The sequence below is a fragment of the Mycetomoellerius zeteki genome, unplaced genomic scaffold, assembly GCF_001594055.1.
Source record: "Mycetomoellerius zeteki isolate Tzet28-1 unplaced genomic scaffold, Tzet1.0 scaffold706, whole genome shotgun sequence".
Classification (NCBI taxonomy): Eukaryota; Metazoa; Arthropoda; class Insecta; order Hymenoptera; family Formicidae; genus Mycetomoellerius; species Mycetomoellerius zeteki.
The window spans coordinates 192,176-212,705 of NW_017257727.1; the positions used below are offsets into that span (position 1 = coordinate 192,176).

Sequence of the window (20,530 nt, forward strand, 5' to 3'; positions counted from 1 at the left end):
TTTTCTATTTAGTTTCTACCGATTTGGATGCATTTTGTCTGCATGAAATCTCATTAATGAATGAGATTTATTATACATTAAATCGTATTACGTATTTTTCTTAATGACTACCACCGTTTTAAGCAATTGAATGGCTTTTTCAAACATGAGTGCGACGTAACTATTTTGCTGTAGTGCAAACACCAATTACTACTTGAATATTTTTCTATAAAACGCAACTGCATTTATAAATCTATAACATATATTTATAACAACATAGAACAATTATATGATAACGTAATATAAGTATATATAATGCTTTTTTTATAAAGATATTTTAACTCGCTGTTATTTTCATATAAATGTCATTGAAATGCCATTATTAAAAAATATCTAAAAAAAATCAATTCTAAGAGAATTTCGAGGACTGAAACATGACAAAGATTTAAAAAATTAACAACGCGCTAAAACTTCTATTGGTGATATTTATAATACATTTATATCCTTTAGTATTATAATTATTATATATATAGAACGATATTCTGGATATTTTGAGAAATAAATATTCGCGCGAATAATAGAAAGTCATATTGTTGTCTCGTAGTTCTTAGACTAATATTTCATTTGTCGTGTATAGATTGGCTACAAAATAGAATTTTTGGAAACTCAAGAATAGAACTTCTCTATTCTCTATTCTATAACCAATCAATGTACTGAAAAATTTATCATACGCCAAATGAAATATTAACCTTAGGTCAGTATTTCATTTATACGACAAAATTTTCAAGCGTGTAAATAGCTGCAGGATAAAGGAATTATTAAGTTTCTATAGAAATCTTTTATATCTTGTAGCCAATCAATACGCTTGAAAAAATTGTAACATGACGAATGAAGTATTAGCGTGGTCTTACGTTCAAAACTATTCAAACTAATAAATTCGACAGGGTTCGAGATTGGATTTTTCTTCTTAATTGTACATATGGGAATTAGGTAAAAGATAAACTGTCGGACAGAAATGAAAGTAACGTACGTGTCACATAGGGCATCAGGAAACTTTCGATAGGCACTTTCGATTAATTTTGGATTTAGTCTTACCACTAATTCCCTGATACCCTAGACTCGTAAACATTCGTTTACAAGTCAGAAGGAAGCAACAAATAACACACTGAAAAAAATGAACCGTACAACGAATAAGTTAAGATAGCGACGACAAATCGACGACAAATCGTCAGATTTAGTAGATCTATCAAATGGGGCATTAAAAGCGTTGGTTCACTTTTTTTCTCGCTTGTCCACACAGATATTTTATCACATCGTATATCTCGATACATTCCATACAACGGCGGCGTAAAGGCGACCACACGCACATCCGTATGCACGCATGCACGATGCGTATTACGTCTCCACGTGCAACACACGCACGTATATATAATATATATTATACATATATATATATATATATATACGTACGAAAGCTTGAACGATGCGTTTTCTTTTGGTCAAATTCGAAGTCGATCATTTCGCAGCCAACAGTGTCAACGACTATTTAAATTACAAAAGAGCATCATTAATATTTCCTTAAAATATTAAAAATCTTATAACGAATGATTCTTCACGATATACCGATCACGGAAAAGTCGACTAAGTTAAAGACTTTTAAAGTTTAAATACATAAAATTATTCGAGTTCATTAATCTTATACATATGTCTTACATGTGTATGCTTTGCACGTGGATTCTCATGCACGCATACGTACCTATCTCCGTATGGATATTTATATTAATGTTACTATTTGTTCAGTAATGTCTTCTCGAGCGTTCACATTTCAGTATATCGTCGTGGGGAACAACCCGCGGCATCGCGACAGATCGAGTCGTTACCAGTCGTAGTCGTGTTGATGAAAGGGATTGGTGCATGGTTGTTGGGCGTGTAGTTGGATAGTTGGTTTTACGACATCGAATTCCCTACCGACCACTTCACTGTAGATCTATCAAACAGGAAAGTTATATATCATCAATTGTCTCTAAGTAACGCATACCGTTTGGAATATAAATAATTTGTTCTCGTGGCAAAGTATAGATAGGATTTCTTGTTCAGCGAGTGTGTAGCCTCTCGTAGAAGATGCGGGCAATAAAGCCGACAGCGTCTTTCTTCCGTTTTTGTATCATTTTGTTTTTTTTTTTCGTTTGTTTTGTTTTTTTTTCTCTTATCGACAGAAATATTGCGTCCCCTCTTTGCCGGACGTTTTAATGAGAATGGTTTTACTGAACCTGGAAGCTCCTACGAATATACTCGTCCTCTCCCTTGCCAGTCATACCGTAATTATATCCACCTTCGCCGCCACCTCCGCTATTTAAGAATGGGTTCGTTGGGTTGCCAGGACCTGCGTCAGTGGAAAATTAAAAAAATTAACCGATAGAGCAATAAATAGTTAGATTAAAGTATTATAAATAATCTAGAGGCGATAGTACTCGATCGTCTCGCTCATAAAGAAAATCTACTTTCCTAGTGGAATGATTTCTTACCTCCGTTAGCACCGGGTACCGCGAGATTCCCACCAGCGGTCTGATAAGTCGCCCCGTAGCCAGCATCTTGATTAGCCAGTTCATGCAAGCGAGTGGAACTGAGAGCACGCGGTATTGCATTGCTCGGTACACCGTGCGGTGCCAAGTGAGTAGCCTCGGCTACTTGATGCGGATCTTCCGTCTGCGGCAGCTCGGATACAAAGCCGGTATCCTTTCTGTAGAAATTGATGAACACAAAGACTGCTAGGACGATGATACAGATGAGACCGTATGCTCGGAAAGTCGCTGTCGTACCTGCACGTTATTAAACATCGACACTCGATGATTGTCATGAATATTATTATAAATTAATATATTTGTGCACTGAAAAAAAAGATTGACTGCTGCAGCAAATTAAATGGTTAAATATGGCATAGCATTTTTAATTGGTTGCAGCAGCCAATTTTTGGTTGGGTTAACTTATCGAAATCCTATACTGACATTGCGGATAGACTAACGCAATCAAAAATTAGTTGCTGCGGCCAACTAAAAATGCTATGCCATATTTAACCATTTAATTTGCTGCAGCAGTCAATCTTTTTTTTTCGTATGTGTAATACAAATTTCTTATATTTAAATAATTTGTAATATGTGAAAAATTAAATATTACGTAAGCCTGAAGTCATTCGAGTCTTAAATCAATAATCGTTTGCGAAGAGCTATGTATAATTGTCTTATCTTTATATTGAATATTAAATACTAAAAGAGATATTGAATATTAAAAGCTTACCATAAGCTGCGACGAACATGCCACCAATTACCGCACCGCAACCTCTTCCAAGTCCATGATGAAGTCCCTGAAGAACACCCTGCGCGCTCGAACGCAATTGTGCCGGTGTATTATGAGCGATGTAACTGCAGCATGCTGCCCATACTGCCGCGTGCGTGATACCCTGAATAAATTCGAAGGGTAATACCCACCACGGATTTTTCAGCCAAGATATGTAGAGAAATCGGAGTACATTTCCGCCCAGACCCAGACACAATACCTGAAATGTACGAATAACAATTATGAAATTATCAACAAATCGTGAATAATAAGAGGGGCGATCAGAAAACTTTTTTCTAGTCTTTGTTGTATAAAAGTGATATTATATTAAGTTGTAAACGCAAAATTGTATGTAAATTAAAAATATATTTATCAAAATACTAAAACAGTTTTGTGAACAAAATCGCGCAATCGTTTTTCTTTGAAAGGTTTTCTTAATTTTGAAAAATAGGATTTGTTGAAAAAATATAAAGCGTTTTTATAATTAAAATTCAATTATAGTAGAACTCTGTTTCGCTTCTTTCCATTTATATGAATACAAGTTCATGCTAAGATCCCAATAATTGAATTTATAGCCGAGCTCCTATTATCCAAAGTACAGCGCCGTCAGCTTCTATTATCAGAACTAATAAATAGAGGGGAGGATTAGTGAACCTCTATTATATGAACCATTTAGTTATCAAAACTGTCTTGTCCCCCGATAAGTTCGTATATAAACGGAGTTCTGTTGTAATATAACATAGTTTCAACATAACTTGCTAATGTATTGGAAGCAATTACTCTCACAAGGTTTATTTACCTTCACGTGCCCGATCTGTCGAATAAGTTTGAAACTGAAGAAGTACGCGAAGATCTCGGAAATGTGATTAATCACAGACGCAACGCCGAAGAGAGTCGGCGAACCACCGTAATCCTGAAGATGCCAGAATAGGAAAGTGAAGATCAATCCTATGCCAAATCCCATGAACCACGCGACGAAAAGAAACGACGCGCATTTTACATCTTTAAATTGCTTCAACACTGTCACCCACTCTGGTATTTCCTTTATCGTTTGGGCAAACATCTTGGTCTAAAATCAGGAAATCATTAGAATGTGAGATTACTTGCGATGCTTATAATTCATTCATAAGATTTCCTCACATAATACACACGGTAAGTAAATTGAAAAAATGGTTTTCACTCTTCCGTTTCACTTCGTTAATTAATAAATATTACGTAAATGTAATAAGAGCTTTCTATTTAAAATGTCTTGATAAAGAATAGATACGGACCTTCCCTTCGGGAGGCGGAGGCTTAGGATCTACAGCGGCGGAAGAATCCTGAAGCCCAGGCAGATTAAGTTGCTGGGACAACTGACTTTGAAGCTGCTCTTCTCGTGTTGGCTCGGCTGGAGGTTTCGTCACTTCCTATATATGAAATATGATATAATTAATAAGTTTAATAAATCTTATAGAATATTCTCTTACAGAAATTTAATACTAGCCAATTTAATACTGAAAGATACTGATTAATTTCTTATTTTAAATATTAAATTAAAACCACTGAACAGTGCTTTTAATATTTTAATTAAGATATTAGTTAATTGCTATCTTCTAATATTAAATGTCTATATAAAGGGTATAAATTAATTAAAAATTTATTTATTCTTTTGCATAGTAATTACTCGCGAAATTTCTAATTAAAGAAGAAGACAGAAAAAGAAAATTTATTAAATTTATTAAATTTATTAAATAAGAAATATTTATGGAAAAAAAAATTCTATTGATATTTTCATACAGTTTTTAGTAGCGGCATTTTATTATAGTATTGAAGTAGATATTGAAGTAGACTTACCGGCTCAGCAGGAGCAAAGTCATACTTAAAATTAATTTGTGTTGCTGTTATCAATGCGGCACCCATTAAAACGCTAAATATTGCAAAACAAATAGTGTAATTTTTTTCTCTCTCGTCAGGTTTACAGGGATGATCCGGAAACGCGGTGCTATGATCGAGAGCAATTCCAACAAAGAACATGGCCAAACCCCATCCGAGACTTCCAAACATGCGTTGATGACCATATCTGATGGATAAAATTTATTAATTTTACGAATTAACGTAAATATTATATAGTCTCCCGAAATTATTTTATTATAAAAATGAAAACAAAATTGCCTTATTATTCTTCAATGATATTCTGATTATTACCTATCAGCGTCTTCACCAAGTAAAGTAATAACAGCTGAATCGGCTAATGTTATGGCAGGTGCCGAAAAAAATTCACCGACTACCACCAACAATAGCAGAAGGAAGAATGTTTTTTGAATATCCTAAAATCATATTTAATCAATATATTAAATTATTATTCTTCTTGCAGTTCTTTTTTTTACTATATTGATTAATTATGTCTTTACAGACACAAATTATTGTTTTCAAGAGCTACGTAATAAAATCAGAGTCAGGCTTGTGATTTACCGGTAATCTGTAGACTATGGAACTGAAAAGCGGCTTCACCCATTCTTTATTTTCTTTTTCGTTATAATTTGAGGCATAAGTGACAGATAAAGGTGACAATTGATTAGGTCCAATCGGGCCGTGAAGCATTCTTATACTTCTGCGACGTCTCACCGATAACATATCTATATTTTTTTCGTTTTCTTCCTCATTATCATTGATTTTAACCATGTCATCCTCATTCAAAAACGTTTGCCTTTTCTCCACATCTCGTTTTACCATTATCTTCTCCGGTGGTGGTTTCACACGAGTTTTAGTACGAACGTAAGCCTTTTTCGGAACTGTTCTCTCAGCCACTGGTTCGTTCTATAAAGCAAACATATTTTATTAATGCTTTCTCTGCTAAACGCAGTCAATAATTACTGATAGCTTAGCGCTCAATAATTTTGTTCACTTGTATGTGCAATTTACGTATCAATAATATTCTATGATTAAAGAATACACAGCTTTTTATAAAAGAGATTTTTAGATTAGTGATATATATGTACCCTATATGCATAGTTCTATTGTACGTAAATTTTATTATCATGTATAAAAAAGCACAAGTATTTGTACCTTCATGAAACGTTTGTATTCCAACACATCGGCTGGACGATTTTTCTTTTGCAACGTTTCCAAGTCGATCCCCATCGCATCCGCATTGTCAACATTGCTTTCTGATAATAATTTATACCTAAGATTTCCGGCATCATCCTTATCTGTGAGGGATGTTTGTCTTCTGACTCTGTTGTTTCTCAAATCATATATAATATAATCGCCTTTATCGAACTTTCTAACACCATTTTTCTCAATGTCATAAGATCCAATTACACTAAATTCCTTTGAGTTCGGTTTCTTCTTATAATCAAGTACTTCGTTATCATCCGTACTTCGTCGTAATCTTTCGAAGACGACGTTAGATGCGACCTCCAGATATTCCTCTTTATTCTCGGGGTAATATAATTCATTCAGATCTGTCGATCTTTTTACAATTCTTTGTTCCCTGTTGGACGCTTCCAGATAAGGAGTGTCATTTGTACTAACCATACAAGAAGTGGGCGGAGGCTGAATGAAGCCCAACGGCAGAGTGAAAATAATCCAGCAAGAAAGGGAAGCCAATAAGAGAAGTTTGCCTTTTTGCCATCTATGGACAAATAAAGAGAAATGTAAAAGTTCACTTATTTTTTCGTCTTCTTTTATTTTCGAGTATGAATATTTTCAAAAAGGATAGAAAGAAACGCATATATTATTATACAATTCACTTGCTGCTTAGTTTTTTTCGCATATCCCTGGCCTTTACATTCTGGATAGCCGAGTGATAAGAACACTTGCTCGCCGAGCAAAAACTTTCACGGATTTGATAAATTTTTGTTTACAATTACGGAGAAAGACTTAGATTTTACAAATATTGTTTCTACGTCTTCTCTATTTTTTTAAATAATCGGGCCTTATTCTGCTTTCTAATTTGTGTTAAATAATTATTAAAAAATTCGATATGTTTCCAATTTTTAATTCAATGTAATAAATTTTATAAATCGCGTACCGATTTCTGCGTGGTCTCTTATCGGCTAGTAACCTTTGTCTTTTTAAAAAAATTCGTTTCAAAATTTTTAGCAGGTGTCGTTGCCTTTATTAAAATGTACAATAATTTTACTAAAATTATGTATTTTATATCACTAGGACTGCTTTCCACTTAACGCTCGCTACGCTCGCGAGCATCGTTTGTCCTTGTTTAACATTTGATAAACGACAAGGATGAAATGATTCCACGAGCGTTGTGACCGTTAAGTGGAACGCACCCTAGAAGCATAGTCAGTTAGATATCATTAAAATAAAATTTTGTTATTGTTTTGTCGACTGAGATATTAAAAATAAAATAATTTTTAAAAGTGATCATTCGTTTTAAATCAGGCCTGTCCAATTTGAACTCCGGAGCCAAAACGTAAAGTCATCGACGTAAAAAAATTCAAGGAAGATTTTAGGAACTATAGAGTGTTGATAAGCGTCACTTAGATGCGTATCAACACTTGACAGTCCTCAAAATCTTACCTACGTTAAATTTTTTGCGTCGATGGCTTCGCATTTTGGTTCCAGAGCTCAAATTGGGCAGGTCTGTTTTAAATCATTAAATATTTTTTTGAAATTATATAAAAAGATTTTTTTTCATCAATGTATTGTTTTATAATTATTTTAATAGATCTCATTGAATAATAAAAATATATTAAGACTAGTATACATGCATCTTTCGCAAATCATTCCTGAGCAAAAATAACGCATGACAAACATCTTCATGCAGATTCCAAATTTTTAAAAAGTTAATAACCTCAAATTGATAAGACAATTTCTTTAGCTAGTATTTAACTTCGAATAGTGCTGAAAACGATCTCCACTGTAGATACTGTTATATCTCTTCTACGAGATAATAGTGTTCTTGTTCAGCAACTTTTCACGCGTTAGAATAATACACGCATACTTTAAAGAAAGGAGCACGGCCTCACCTATCGGCCAAGGAACCCCAGAAAGGGGCGCTCAGGAATTCAATGAACGGCCTGAGACCGATGAGAAGGCCGCATTGACCCGCGTTCATGCCCATCTGCTTGAAATACACCCCCATAAGCGGAAATAGGGAGCCGAAGGCCGAATAGAAGAAAAAATAGAAAGTCTTCACGGTGAGGAGCTCCTGGTCGACGGCACCGAAGAGGTACTCCAGGATGTCGCTCTTACCGCGAATCTTGTGCGTGGCCTCCTTTGGTTGGGGGTACATGGAGGGATCGACCTCACCCTCAGCCTGCGGATCCACCATCGGCCTGGTGCTCGGCATCTGAGGGAGAACTCTGCCCGACGATTGGGCATCGTTCGACATACCATAGTCGTAATCCTCGTGTCCATAGTTCTGCATGATTCCGAGCTCGCTTTCTCACGCAATACGGAAACGCTCGCCCGTCGGAGCGTATTTCCCCAGCCACCGAATGAAACGCGCAACCCCCCGTTACATTCGCGCACCGGACAAGACGCGCCGCGGGATCCGTTCACCGTCGAGCAGCCGTTCCACCCTTTTCGTCGAACGGATTGGACTCTCCGATTATATCGACTGTCAAACCGGTGCTCGGTTCTCCTTCGCGGTCGAATCGATGTCGGGCTGTATGGGGTAGCTTTGCTTGCAAAATCAATAAACATGCTATTGCGCCGGCGCGGCGTAACTTTTACCCTCTTACTACCCCTGCCGACGCGATATTGTCTCAATGCCATATCGACGTTAAGTATTTCGGCAGATACTATTTTTGCTTTTCTTCCAGTTTTATTCTGCAATCTGTCGTCTTTTTCTCTTTCTCTTCGATAAATGGAAGAACGGAAGTTAAACAAATCTTATCCGATTGCACTTTTAATCATTATGTCAATTAAACTTCCAGACAAGATAAAACGTATTTAAATTTTAAAGACAGATTAATTAATTGAACTAATCTTTATTTGGTGAAAATGTACAAAAAATCAACATCGTTACAATTCTCTGATATACATTACGTTGTAGCTTATAGCGCTAAGTAGAAATTAAAATTCTATTCAATCACACGTATCAAAAGTTCAAGAAATATATCTACAAAACACAATTTTTGTCGATATTGTTTCCTAAAATGAAATCTGTCAAAAGCCTTTCTTAATTAATTAGTGGTGACACGGAAATTAAATTAATACTGTTATTTAAAAAATTGATTTCAAATTCAAAGGATCTGTCATTAAATTAGCGCGATTTGTGTGTATATATGTGTTTGTGTGTGAATATTATCTTATAATATCCTCTCAACACATCGAGGTATAATATTTAAAGTAGATGTGTGTACCCGCAACTAACTCTAAATATTCATAGAGAGTTCGATTCGTATTCCCAATGTGACGAATATTCCGAAACAATAAAAGAATTGTTACAAAATGTGCAAATGTCGATGAAATGTTCAGAATAAGTATTGTATGAATAGTCCTTGTATATATCACGAAAATCGCGAGCGAGCGAGTAATACACATCTCTGCCGACGATCTAGAGAATCACGACGGAGAGCATTTACTCATAAACAATTAAAAATTACTTAGGAGAGAATATAAGGTGTGCAGTATAATTGCTTTTGCCTTTGAACCTCAATTGCTCCAAAATTGGGGCTCCAAAGTGAAAACACATGAAATGTGTGCTTCATAGTAAAATTTTGTTTCAAAAAGGTGATTCAGAGATGATCGAACCCGGAATTTCTGGAAAAATTATATATAAATGGAATTTTTAACCGATATCTGAATGTTGTTTTTACATTTTGTGAATATTTCAGGATATTGTAGAATACTCTTGGAATATTTTTTGGAATTTTAGGAACCTTTTATGGAATCCTTCAGGAATATTTAGCGTTAGCTGGATATGTATCTGTGTGCATGTGGATAAAATTAAAAATAGCGATATTTATGGAAGAAATAAATAATAGTTTATTTTATTGCGTCAAAGTATTTTATAAATATGTATTTTGTGTGTGAGATTAAATAATTGATAATTTCTTATATGTACAGTTCGCCGTATATAACAAATAACTTTCATGTTAATATGCGGCCTTCTCGTAACTTTTAAATAATTTTAGGTATCAGGTTCATATGTGACTGCGCAGGGCACGCCGAAGAAGCTGCGGTTGAAGATCTCGCGGGCTTGGGCGGTCCTTGAAACATGCAGGTTTTCGCTGTCTTCAAAAGACGGCCATTGTTCGCAATTCGCCAATAAACCGTGCGAACTGCCTGCTTTCCAGCGACGTAGCTAACAGCACCACCAACCAGCATCTATGAATAAATTGTTTTGTTAGATGCATTTCTTAAAAAATATAAAGAATAGTTATGTATATGTGTGCCCACTTTGTATGTGTGTGTGTGTGTGTGCTTTATTAATGAAAGAACAAATATTTGCAGAAGAGAAAGTAATTAAATAATTAAAGATTTTAATTGTTGAAGTATGTACAAATGATTTTTTGGAAAGCTTTTTGTAGGACAAATTAAATGAGCGCAGAGATTTAGAATAAGAAATATTGAATGATTGCATATATGGTAAAATCTCGAATCATTTAGATATCTTATTTAAATATCTTTTAATCTTATTTAGATATCTTATTTAAATATCTTCTGAAACTAAAAAGATTTTGAAAGTCTCGAATTTTTATCTTAAACGTCTGGAATATTTTGAAAATTTTTTTTTCTCTTATAATATATTGCATCATTGTTTTAATTCATTCTCAATTTTATGTCTAGGCATAGTTAATAATTTTATTATTTTAAACCAAAAGTTTTGAATATATTTTGAAAATCTTGGCATGAAAATGTTTGAGAAAATGCATTTTTTTTGTTTATTTTGTTTGACATTTTATAATATTATTTTGTTACATTCTCTACCTCATGTACAGACAATGAAATACGTTTTTTAGAATTTTAAATTTTCAGGAATTCAAATATTTCAAAGAAAAACTTTCTAGGCACTCAAGACTTTTAAGAGTTTCCAGGAATTTAAAACTTTCAAGAATCTTTTAGGAATTCTCGGTTCCCTATAATTCCTAATATTCAAAGCAATTCGAGTTTTGCATTTATAAATACAATTTACGATTAATATTTTGAATAATTATTGCAATGCAGTAATTATTAAAAAATTTTCGAAAAAGAGATTCGAATGTCTATTACAAAAAAACAGACAAAGAGATCATTCCCTCCTTTTTGTCGTTCATTGAACGAATGAAAGGAGGAAAAAGCTCGACGTATCCTTTGTCTCGCAGGATATTAGAAACAAGCAGATATAATCAATAAGCAAAAATGTACCTATGATCTTGATGTGACACGTTTATTAAAAGGATGGTCTTTGAGTTTAGTAAATGTTAATACAAAAGTGGCATTTCTACAGACTCGTTGAGATTTCAAAATTAAAAATAATATGAATAATATGAACAATAATAAAGACTTACTTTGTGTCTGTGTAGTTGGAAATATACTGCAAATATTGACTAGATCGTTGAAATTCAACTTGATTCTTAGGAGTCGTTATGAGTGCTGCTCTCTTATTTATACCTCATTTGATCTCGCTGAGGTAAGAACCAGTACTGATGTTTGAGTCGCGCACAGTCGGTATTTTATACGATAAATACAACGTCATACGTCACCGAGATAAAAGATCTCACGCGTCATTCACAATTATTGCCGTTTCTACCGGGGAGAGAATTTTTGTCCCTCTCGGGGCAGACAAGGAGAAGGCTGTGCGATAATTACGACGCGCGTGCGGCCTGGAGGGTCTTATTCAGTATTTATCAACTTTTAAGCTAAATTGATAAACTCTGAGCGCAACGCTGACGTATATTCGCAGGAAAAATTCCGTTCCGGAACGGTATGGAATATGAACTATGAACGTACTTGCGCGTTCTGCAAAATTGACATTTAAATTAATGTTACAACTTGACGTAAAATCACGAGAGATAATGCGGAAATGCAGCGGGAAGAATACACTCCGCTGATACAACAGTAAACAAAACTCTCTTTGCGTCTCTTCGTATCACATCTGCATCGGTCGACGACTTATCGCTATAATAGTAAAGCGGAATAATGTAATTAATAAAAAATGGGGTGTAAGGCTTTGTCTTTTTTTATCTGCTTATTTGATTCATTTTATGTACACATATTTAAAATTTAAATAAAATACAGAATCACGATTCAAAGTTTAAAAATAAGTCTGTCCTTTTTCCACCTCAAGTTCTGAACTGGTATACACTGGTGCAATAAGTTAAAGTGAAACAGGTATAATTTGTTTCACTCTAATTTATTGCGCTAATTCAGAACTAGTTCAGAATTTTTCGAAAAAGAACAGACGTAAACCTCACTTCATCTAATTTCCTGGCAGAACAATTATTGCGAAGTGATTAATATTATTATACTATACTATACTTGTTGAATTGTTTAAGATTTTAAATGACCTCAATATTATTGTATAATTTTACTTTATATAATATTATTAATGCCCCTTTTAAACAATTCAAAACAAACAGTTTAGTAGACTCAACTTAGAGCTTCCAGACGATCAAATAATAAGGTATTGTATAATATCAAATATTATGCGATAAATATTGAAAAAGTCTAAGAGTCACTTTAGATAAATATCGAAAAATCTTACAGATAGGTTTTTCCCGTAATATAATTTGATTTTTTAAATATTATTTAGGTAATCAAAATTTAGTCATTCAAGTAGAACACAAAAGTCATAATATAATATCATAGGGATATTATTATGACTCATTTGTCGCTTAAAATTTATTTTTAGGTATCAAATGATATCATGATAACGTCCTGTAATCTCATCATTATAACTCTGTTCTACCTGAAAAACATATGAAACACAATATAACTTAATGATTAAAATTAAAATATCATGAAACAATATAGAAAATTTTCCACCGATGTTTATTGTAAGGATGAGTCGAGATACGAGTATGTATCGTCTAAAAATATCATATGAATCTGATACGAAACCTTATTTATCTTTTTGCAACAATGTTAAATTCAGCGTCTAAATATACTGCATCTGTAATCACAATACCTGCTTATTATAGATTTAACATAAGTATAATAACGTAAGCATTTTAAAAATTATGTAATACTTATTTACATTAATTATTTCATTTACATTTTTTATGATTTAATTGGCAATAAGACGTATGTGTGCAATTAATAGTCCATTTTTCAACTATTTTGTTATCTTCTAGGTAAAGTTCAGTAATGCTACTCTGTGGTAATAATAATTTTCTTGATATGTCGCCTCTTATTTCAGTTTTACGTTACTACGAAATTACACATTGTAGAGTTAAATGTGTATGTGTGTAATATTTTGAAATAAATATAGCTAAGGGAAGAAAATAAATGACACAATCAATATGCTCCCACTTCTGAGTATTACTGTAACAAAGTTTTAATCTGAAAACACGATTACAAAATCACTGTGTAGCCTTCCTCGGAAATTTTTCGTCGAATAGGAATAATTCCACATTGATAAAACAAATATCTACGATAAAAGGGACATTCGCCCTTATGGAAAAACACTATTGGATTTACGAAATAAATGATTGGAAATAATTTGAAAACCATTCAAATCCAATATTGTATATATACTCTTTCATTTCAATAGATTTTTCATCAATGTAATAGTATTTTTCCACAAGGATGCTTGAGAAGTATTTTGAAAATATTGGAAATATTGAGTGAAATACTGAAAATATCTTTAAAAATGTAATATCTTATCGATATTTTATAGACTGTTTTCTTCGTTAGTGGAGCATTCCATGTAATGACTTAACATAAATATGATAATTAGATACGCATTTACGTCGACGGAAATTTTGTACAGTAATGTGTCGCACTTATTGCGATCATGAGACTCCGTTGTGAGTGAGATTAAAAAAAATTCGCCGTTGTGCGAATAAACAGAGAGTGCACAGCTGAGACTCACGTGATACCCTCATGCCGCCGTAAATAAATATACGTTAGTACATGTGATCGTGATATGCGATTAATTCTGATTAATTTCGATAAGAAACCCTTGCGTATGTTGCGTCTACTATTAATCAGAAAGGTATGATTTGATAAAAAAAATTGGTCTCATAAGACTTTCAAAGTATAAGATATTATCTTTTGAACAGAAGACACGTGTAAACGAGAGAGAGAGAAGATTTATGCAAGTAACACATATATATATATGTGTATATATTAAATTAATCTTTAATAAATTAATCATACCTTATTAGTAAATTTACAACAAATAAATATAATTATTGGGTAATATTTGTAATTTATTGATTTACAACTAATAAATATAATTATTGGATAATATTTATAATTTATTGATTTACAATTAATAAATAATTGGATAATATTTATAATTTATTTATTTACAGTTGGCAAACTAACTAAAGTAAAACAATATTATATCCTATGCCATTTGAAACATTAAAATCTTATTAAGTTTCGATGAATTTTAGAGATCATTGTAATTTTATATCACTATGCATGTTGTTATACGTGGAAGAATAAACACGTCATTTAGAATCTTTTTATTGAGTAAATAATAATTATCGGATATTCAACTTAACGATGTTACTATTTGGCAACACTGGATTAATATGGCTTAATATCTTGAATAAACACGTTAAACATTGACTCAATCTGCGTGTCTAGTGTCTATATCTCATATATGCGTTTTATTAAAAAAATACGATATGTATAATATATATGTAAGACCACTTTTAATGATAATTAATTTATGACGAAGCCTGAAGCTGATATCTGTTTACAAAAGTTCACGATACATCCTAGACACGGAGTCTGCTCTTTACACCCGAAGGAATGACCTCATTTAATTTCACAAGAAGTATTTTCTTTAAGAAAAAAAGTAGACAAAAGAAAAAGAAGTCGAGGAAATACTTATTTGACTTCAATACAGGAGGCTCTCCATGGAAAAGCATCAATCTCAAGATATATATCTCATCCTAATTAACGACAGATCGTGACATGATCTCGAAGATAGTATTTGTCTAATACTATAATACTATCTTTCGATTTGATACATATCTTCGCTGGGGGTCATAAGTTCCTTGCTCTTATCACGCTATACATTATCAATTGTGGACATTACCACTTCAAATTAGGAACATTGCGAAGTTCAAGAAGCTGATACGAGCAACTTATATTTATATTTTTATCCAAGTATTTATTGAAGACATCGATCGTTAGAGATCGTAGGTCTATTTTCCATAGCTGAATTAGTGTATACTTTAAAGTAAACCTAAAGTGAAATAAAGTAGTATGTTTGATATTTGGCTAAAGAAAGAAAATTTTAATAAAAAACAGGCCAGTTATATGATACATTTTTTAATATATTTTTGTAATTTGTTAAAAATATGTTAAAATGAAGAATATTTAGGTCAATATAGGAACAAAAAGAAAAGCATTAATTAATCTCTCACAATTGCGGCACTTCCGCACTCACGAAATTGCGATACTTAGATTTGAACTTTTGCTTTATTTCCATAATAATGGATTACAGAGGATTATTCTCAGGACCAATGATCGAACAATCGTCCGTGAAACCCTCGATTTGCTCGGAACTCGTCTATTTACAAATTGATCACTCACAGAGGAATCTTCACTTATTATTAATTTTTTTTTCAGAAGTTATTAATCTTCTATAGTGTTGATTCGATACACAGTCAAACTTTTAAACAACTTCAGCATAAATCAAAGAGGCACAACAAAAAAATATATACATTTTTTCAACATATACACCGCCCTTTTCTATCAAAATTTACAACAAAAATACGCGTTACATTTTCTATATCTTATACAAAATTTAGAATTATATACACTCCATTATATTAATATATTTGAAAATATAGTACTTTCAGCACTAATCATGATTGATTAATATTAGTTTCACTTTAAAGTTTCTTTCGAAAATTTATGAATGTATTTTAGACGTAGAAAACTTGCATTTTATGTAGATGTAAAATCGAAAAGTGGCATTTCAAGAGGTGTCAACTGAGGTAAAGGATCAAGAGGACATAGAGGATGATGTCAGTTGGCGTACTTCTTCTTCTTTTGCTTCTAGTTGACTGAGCAAGCTACCTACGAGAGATCGTAATTGGCTGTTAACGGTCTTGAGCTCTTCTATAACAGTGCCTGTGTCTTTCGGATGTTTGAAACTTTTTTCTTCAGCACTAGACAGTGGCAACTTGATATCTATCAAACTTAGAAGACTGTCTTGTTCATCGATAGTTTTATATATAGCCTGACGTAAAGAACCATCAAACTTATCAATTCTTATATCTGTACAATTATCTTTTTCACTATATCTAGCTGCGTGTTTATTGAGAAGATCCTTCTGATGATTTTCTAAGGTTGTTTTGTATTCCTCATACTGTGCCTGCTTCATTCTAATGAATAAAATTTTTATTTATCAATAAATAAAAAATCATACATAAATGATAAGCTATGTAAGATAGATAATTTACAAGTAAGGTCTGGTCTTATTAGCTGAATGCGTGTTTTCTTTTTTTTCTCAAATGTAGAAAGAAAAAAAATGCATGATGTAGAAAGTTCAGTGGAAAAGAATAGAAATGATGTATAAATGTTATATACCTGACAACAGCTGCTTGTCTCTTATGATGATCTCGTTGTAGACTGAGAGATTCCAATGTGACAAGTGAATGAATAGGTGTCAGAAATTTTGAAGTGTCTTGTGAAGATACAGTAGACGCATGCACACGGATAAGACTGGATTCAAGTTGTTCATGAGCCTCTGCTAGAAGATCAGCTACAGTCTCGTGACATTTGGCTGCTTCCTCAAACTTCCCCTCTCGCAACAATGCTTCTGCTCTCCTCTGCTTTTCATGTGCCTTAGATCGAAAGTATTATGATCAATTTTGTTGATGATTCAGTGTATAATGAATAAAATATGTAGAAATAATTTTTAATAATCCTCGCGATTTATTCAATAAACCAACACGTATGTTTTTGTTATTAGTATCTATTTTATTTCTAGCTCAATAAATATGTATCGACGACACTTCTAAAAGAGATCATAATTAAATGATTATCTTTCTTTACTCGACTCGTACTGACTCGTACAGTAACTGGCACAACAATGTAAAAATATATTATACAATATACAAACAATATAAAAATATATTATGCGAAGAAAGAAGACTCACCAGATTCAAGGCGGACGTCTCCATCACTACAATCACTAAAATCAAGTAAACAAGAAGTTCTGACAGATAATATCCCTAGATCATACGTAGCTGTATTCATGAAATATAAAGGTTATAACGCAAAGACAAATGTAAACGGTAAGTGACCAATCACAATCAAGAATTTCAAAATGGCAGCCATTCTTGAGACTTTTTATTGTTGTTGAGATATTTTAAAAATAAAATAAAAGCCATCACATATAAAAAAGTTTTAGTCGTAATAATTGTAAGATCATAAGCATATTACCAACCAATTATAGTTATATATTCTAAGACACATTTCTTACTATGATTGGTCGATTTGCTTATGACAGTTGACTTACGAATAAAATTTTTTTTATGTGTAATGGTGTAAGAAAGTTTTTTTATATGTCACAACATTTTTAAATTTAATAATAAAGCTAAATCAAACTTATTTGTACAAAAATTAATATTACGTCCAGTAACCAGTGTCCGATATTTTAATATCCAATAAGAGATATTTTAGCTATAGTGACATTTTTCCCCTAACAAGCCTTTCCCTGTTTAATTACGCCATCTTGTTGACAGAACTTTAATATTTTGAATGGAAGCATGATTGATTCTTGTAATTCCTTCCTTATCTTTATTTTTTAAAATCAAACAGATTTGTCTTTTTTTAAATTATTGTATTAATTTAGTTATTTCATCATTTGCATGTGTCTTTCTCCTGCAGTTTCTTCCAAATGTTGAAAAAAATGTTATTTTATGTAGGATTTTACGCGTGTAAACTCAAATGAAATAATAAATAGTTACTATATGTAATGTTTAAAATAGTAGATTTTATACACAAAACAAATAAATAGATCGAGCGTTTACCTTAAGTGAAGTAAGAAAATAAGACGTAATTTAATTATATAATATTTTTCTCTTACTTCATCGATTTTAAATACACCATACGCAGAATTAAGTAATAACATATTAATAATAATTAAAAAATTATTACTGTACATAAAAGGTTGTTAAAATTTTCATAATTTTTTTACAAACTTTTATATTACAATATATCGGTAAATTGTTCTCGCTTATGAAAATTACATAAGTGTGTCTTATAATTCATGGTTTTAATTTTAATTATATGATTATAATTTTAAATAAATATGAGATCTCGATTTTTCCTTAATAAAAATATTATGATATTAATTATTTTCGATCTATATATAATTCAAAATAAAAAAATTTATAAATAAGAAAACCAATAATTTTAGCTAATTTAAGAGAAAGTTTGATTTAATAAAATTTAGATTTAAAATTAAATCTTACTTTAGATAAACTATAATTTGCTAAATTGTTAAATTACAAAATAAAATTCTGTGTATAATATATTTTACATAATATTTAAAATTTAATATTATAAAATTATACATAGTAATTCTAGCTTAAATTCTGATCCAGTACAAATCGTCCAAAATGTTAAAAAGTAAAAGTTAAATTGTAAAAATTTGATTGTATTATATAGTTAAATTTAAACTTTATATAATTGCAAAAATCAAAGAAATACCGTGCATTTTAAAAAACATATGTGCATATCTATTTATAAATATAAGTTATTTTCTAGCTTTTATTTCAATCTTTTGACATTTATATCTAAATAATCAACAATAATATTACATAAAAATTTTATATAACAATTAATAAATTTCTTAATAATTATTATATAATATTATAATTATATATCTCTACACACAATATCGTACGATTAAATATAATTAATATGTTAACTCAAAATTCTAGAACTTGTCAATAGAGAACCAGGATTACTACCAAAAGAAAACAAGCTTCCAATTTTTAAGTGGAGAAAGATTATCAGATAATCGCGTCCCCTAGCCAATTTCCGCGCGTGCGCGCGCGAGGTGGTTGTCTAGTGAATGGGCACGGCCCGTGAACCAAGAGTCGGCGGTATGAATGAAATAGTAAATATAATTGACAGAAGGGCAGGCGCGCGCGGCGGGCGCGTGTGTTGTGTGGGCAGGCCGGTCGAGAACGTTCAGTCAGATCGGGCCGGGGCAGAAAACAGGCGGAACGAGGTGCAGGACGGGAACGGGGAACGATATGCATGCCGGCGCGACGTCGCGCCGCCGCGCAGCGCGTTTGCAACGCGCGAACGTAGGATCGAGGTCATCACCTCTCTACCATTTGAGGATAAGCGCGATATCCTTTGCTTCTTTCGTCATATCATTGGTTCCGCCGATCCGGCTGGCCGGCCCATTAATCCCGGCTTGTTTCTCAATGCGGCCACCTCTCCGGTCGCCCTGTTTGTTCTGGTAGCTGTTCACACAGCACGCTTTATCCGAGAGATATCCTGGAAGCGTCCTTAGAATTACGTTTAGAGGACATAGGGATATCCTATGGACGTCTTTAGAACGTTCCTTGGAAGTCTGTGCTGTACGGGAGCGGTCGAACTGGGTGTAAGCGACGGAAAGAATTCAAAATTTGAAAATCACCGAAAAATCAGAAACAAATGTATAACCCGCGCAATACTGCAAGAGCGGAATTCATAGTCTGTTTTCTTATTTTGAAACTGTCTTAAATCCTCTGATTGGCTTATGATATCTTGAGACCCGTTTTTTTTTCATTTTTTGATTAATTTGTGATTAGGTTTGATCTGATGTCTAATGGACTTCATCTGTGATGATGTTAGAGGTGGGTCCATTGGATGAAACATCAGGTTAAGCTTAATCACAATTAGTTAATTAGATAGAAAAAATTGGGCCAAAAACTGTAACAGTTTCAAATAGAAAAATCGACTATGAATATCAGTCCAAGATCGTGCTTTAGAATAATGTTTTGCGCCGCAATCTTCGCCGTAATCGTTTACTGAGATGAGAAAAAAAAAGCGTTTTCTTCCCCACTCCACCCCCAAGGATTTTTCATGTATTCTCGATGCAAAGATATCGCGCGTTTGTCCCGCACGAGATCCGCCTGTGCGTACAGTCGATGTA

The 20,530-nt window shown here is 32.8% G+C and overlaps 2 protein-coding genes across 3 annotated transcripts; both read right to left on the minus strand.

Moving 5' to 3' along the window:
- Positions 1 to 818: 818 nt before the first annotated feature.
- On the minus strand, positions 819 to 9,090 carry jef (major facilitator superfamily domain-containing protein 6 jef). Of its 2 annotated transcripts, none has more exons than XM_018458181.1 (11): positions 8,280 to 9,090; positions 6,358 to 6,925; positions 5,764 to 6,108; positions 5,497 to 5,618; positions 5,146 to 5,371; positions 4,584 to 4,718; positions 4,112 to 4,381; positions 3,274 to 3,532; positions 2,505 to 2,798; positions 2,250 to 2,362; positions 819 to 1,966 (listed from the first exon to the last, which is right to left on the minus strand). In XM_018458181.1, the coding sequence occupies exons 1-11, from the start codon at positions 8,678 to 8,680 to the stop codon at positions 1,856 to 1,858; spliced, it is 2,844 nt and encodes a 947-aa protein (XP_018313683.1). In that variant the 5' UTR covers positions 8,681 to 9,090; the 3' UTR covers positions 819 to 1,855. The 2 variants fall into 2 exon arrangements, with proteins under 2 accessions (XP_018313683.1, XP_018313684.1); XM_018458182.1 differs by having other exon boundaries at positions 1,886 to 1,966; positions 2,297 to 2,362.
- Positions 9,091 to 16,372: 7,282 nt separating this feature from the next.
- On the minus strand, positions 16,373 to 17,576 carry LOC108729176 (nuclear receptor-binding factor 2). The gene is made up of 3 exons (XM_018458150.1): positions 17,532 to 17,576; positions 16,960 to 17,216; positions 16,373 to 16,754 (listed from the first exon to the last, which is right to left on the minus strand). The coding sequence occupies exons 1-3, from the start codon at positions 17,553 to 17,555 to the stop codon at positions 16,373 to 16,375; spliced, it is 663 nt and encodes a 220-aa protein (XP_018313652.1). The 5' UTR covers positions 17,556 to 17,576.
- Between the last annotated feature and the right edge of the window lie 2,954 nt (positions 17,577 to 20,530).

What these genes read in the sequence shown, in the direction of transcription:
- jef (XM_018458181.1), bottom strand. Translation starts at nt 8,680, where the DNA reads ATGCAGAACTATGGACACGAGGATTACGACTATGGTATGTCGAACGAT. An exon ending in CTCCGCCTCCCGAAGGGAAG is followed by an intron (nt 4,382 to 4,583) that starts GTCCGTATCTAT and finishes TCCTGATTTTAG; the next exon opens with ACCAAGATGTTTGCCCAAAC. An exon ending in GACAGATCGGGCACGTGAAG is followed by an intron (nt 3,533 to 4,111) that starts GTAAATAAACCT and finishes CGTACATTTCAG; the next exon opens with GTATTGTGTCTGGGTCTGGG.
- LOC108729176 (XM_018458150.1), bottom strand. Translation starts at nt 17,555, where the DNA reads ATGGAGACGTCCGCCTTGAATCTG. An exon ending in AGACGTCCGCCTTGAATCTG is followed by an intron (nt 17,217 to 17,531) that starts GTGAGTCTTCTT and finishes TTTCGATCTAAG; the next exon opens with GCACATGAAAAGCAGAGGAG. An exon ending in AGACAAGCAGCTGTTGTCAG is followed by an intron (nt 16,755 to 16,959) that starts GTATATAACATT and finishes TTTATTCATTAG; the next exon opens with AATGAAGCAGGCACAGTATG.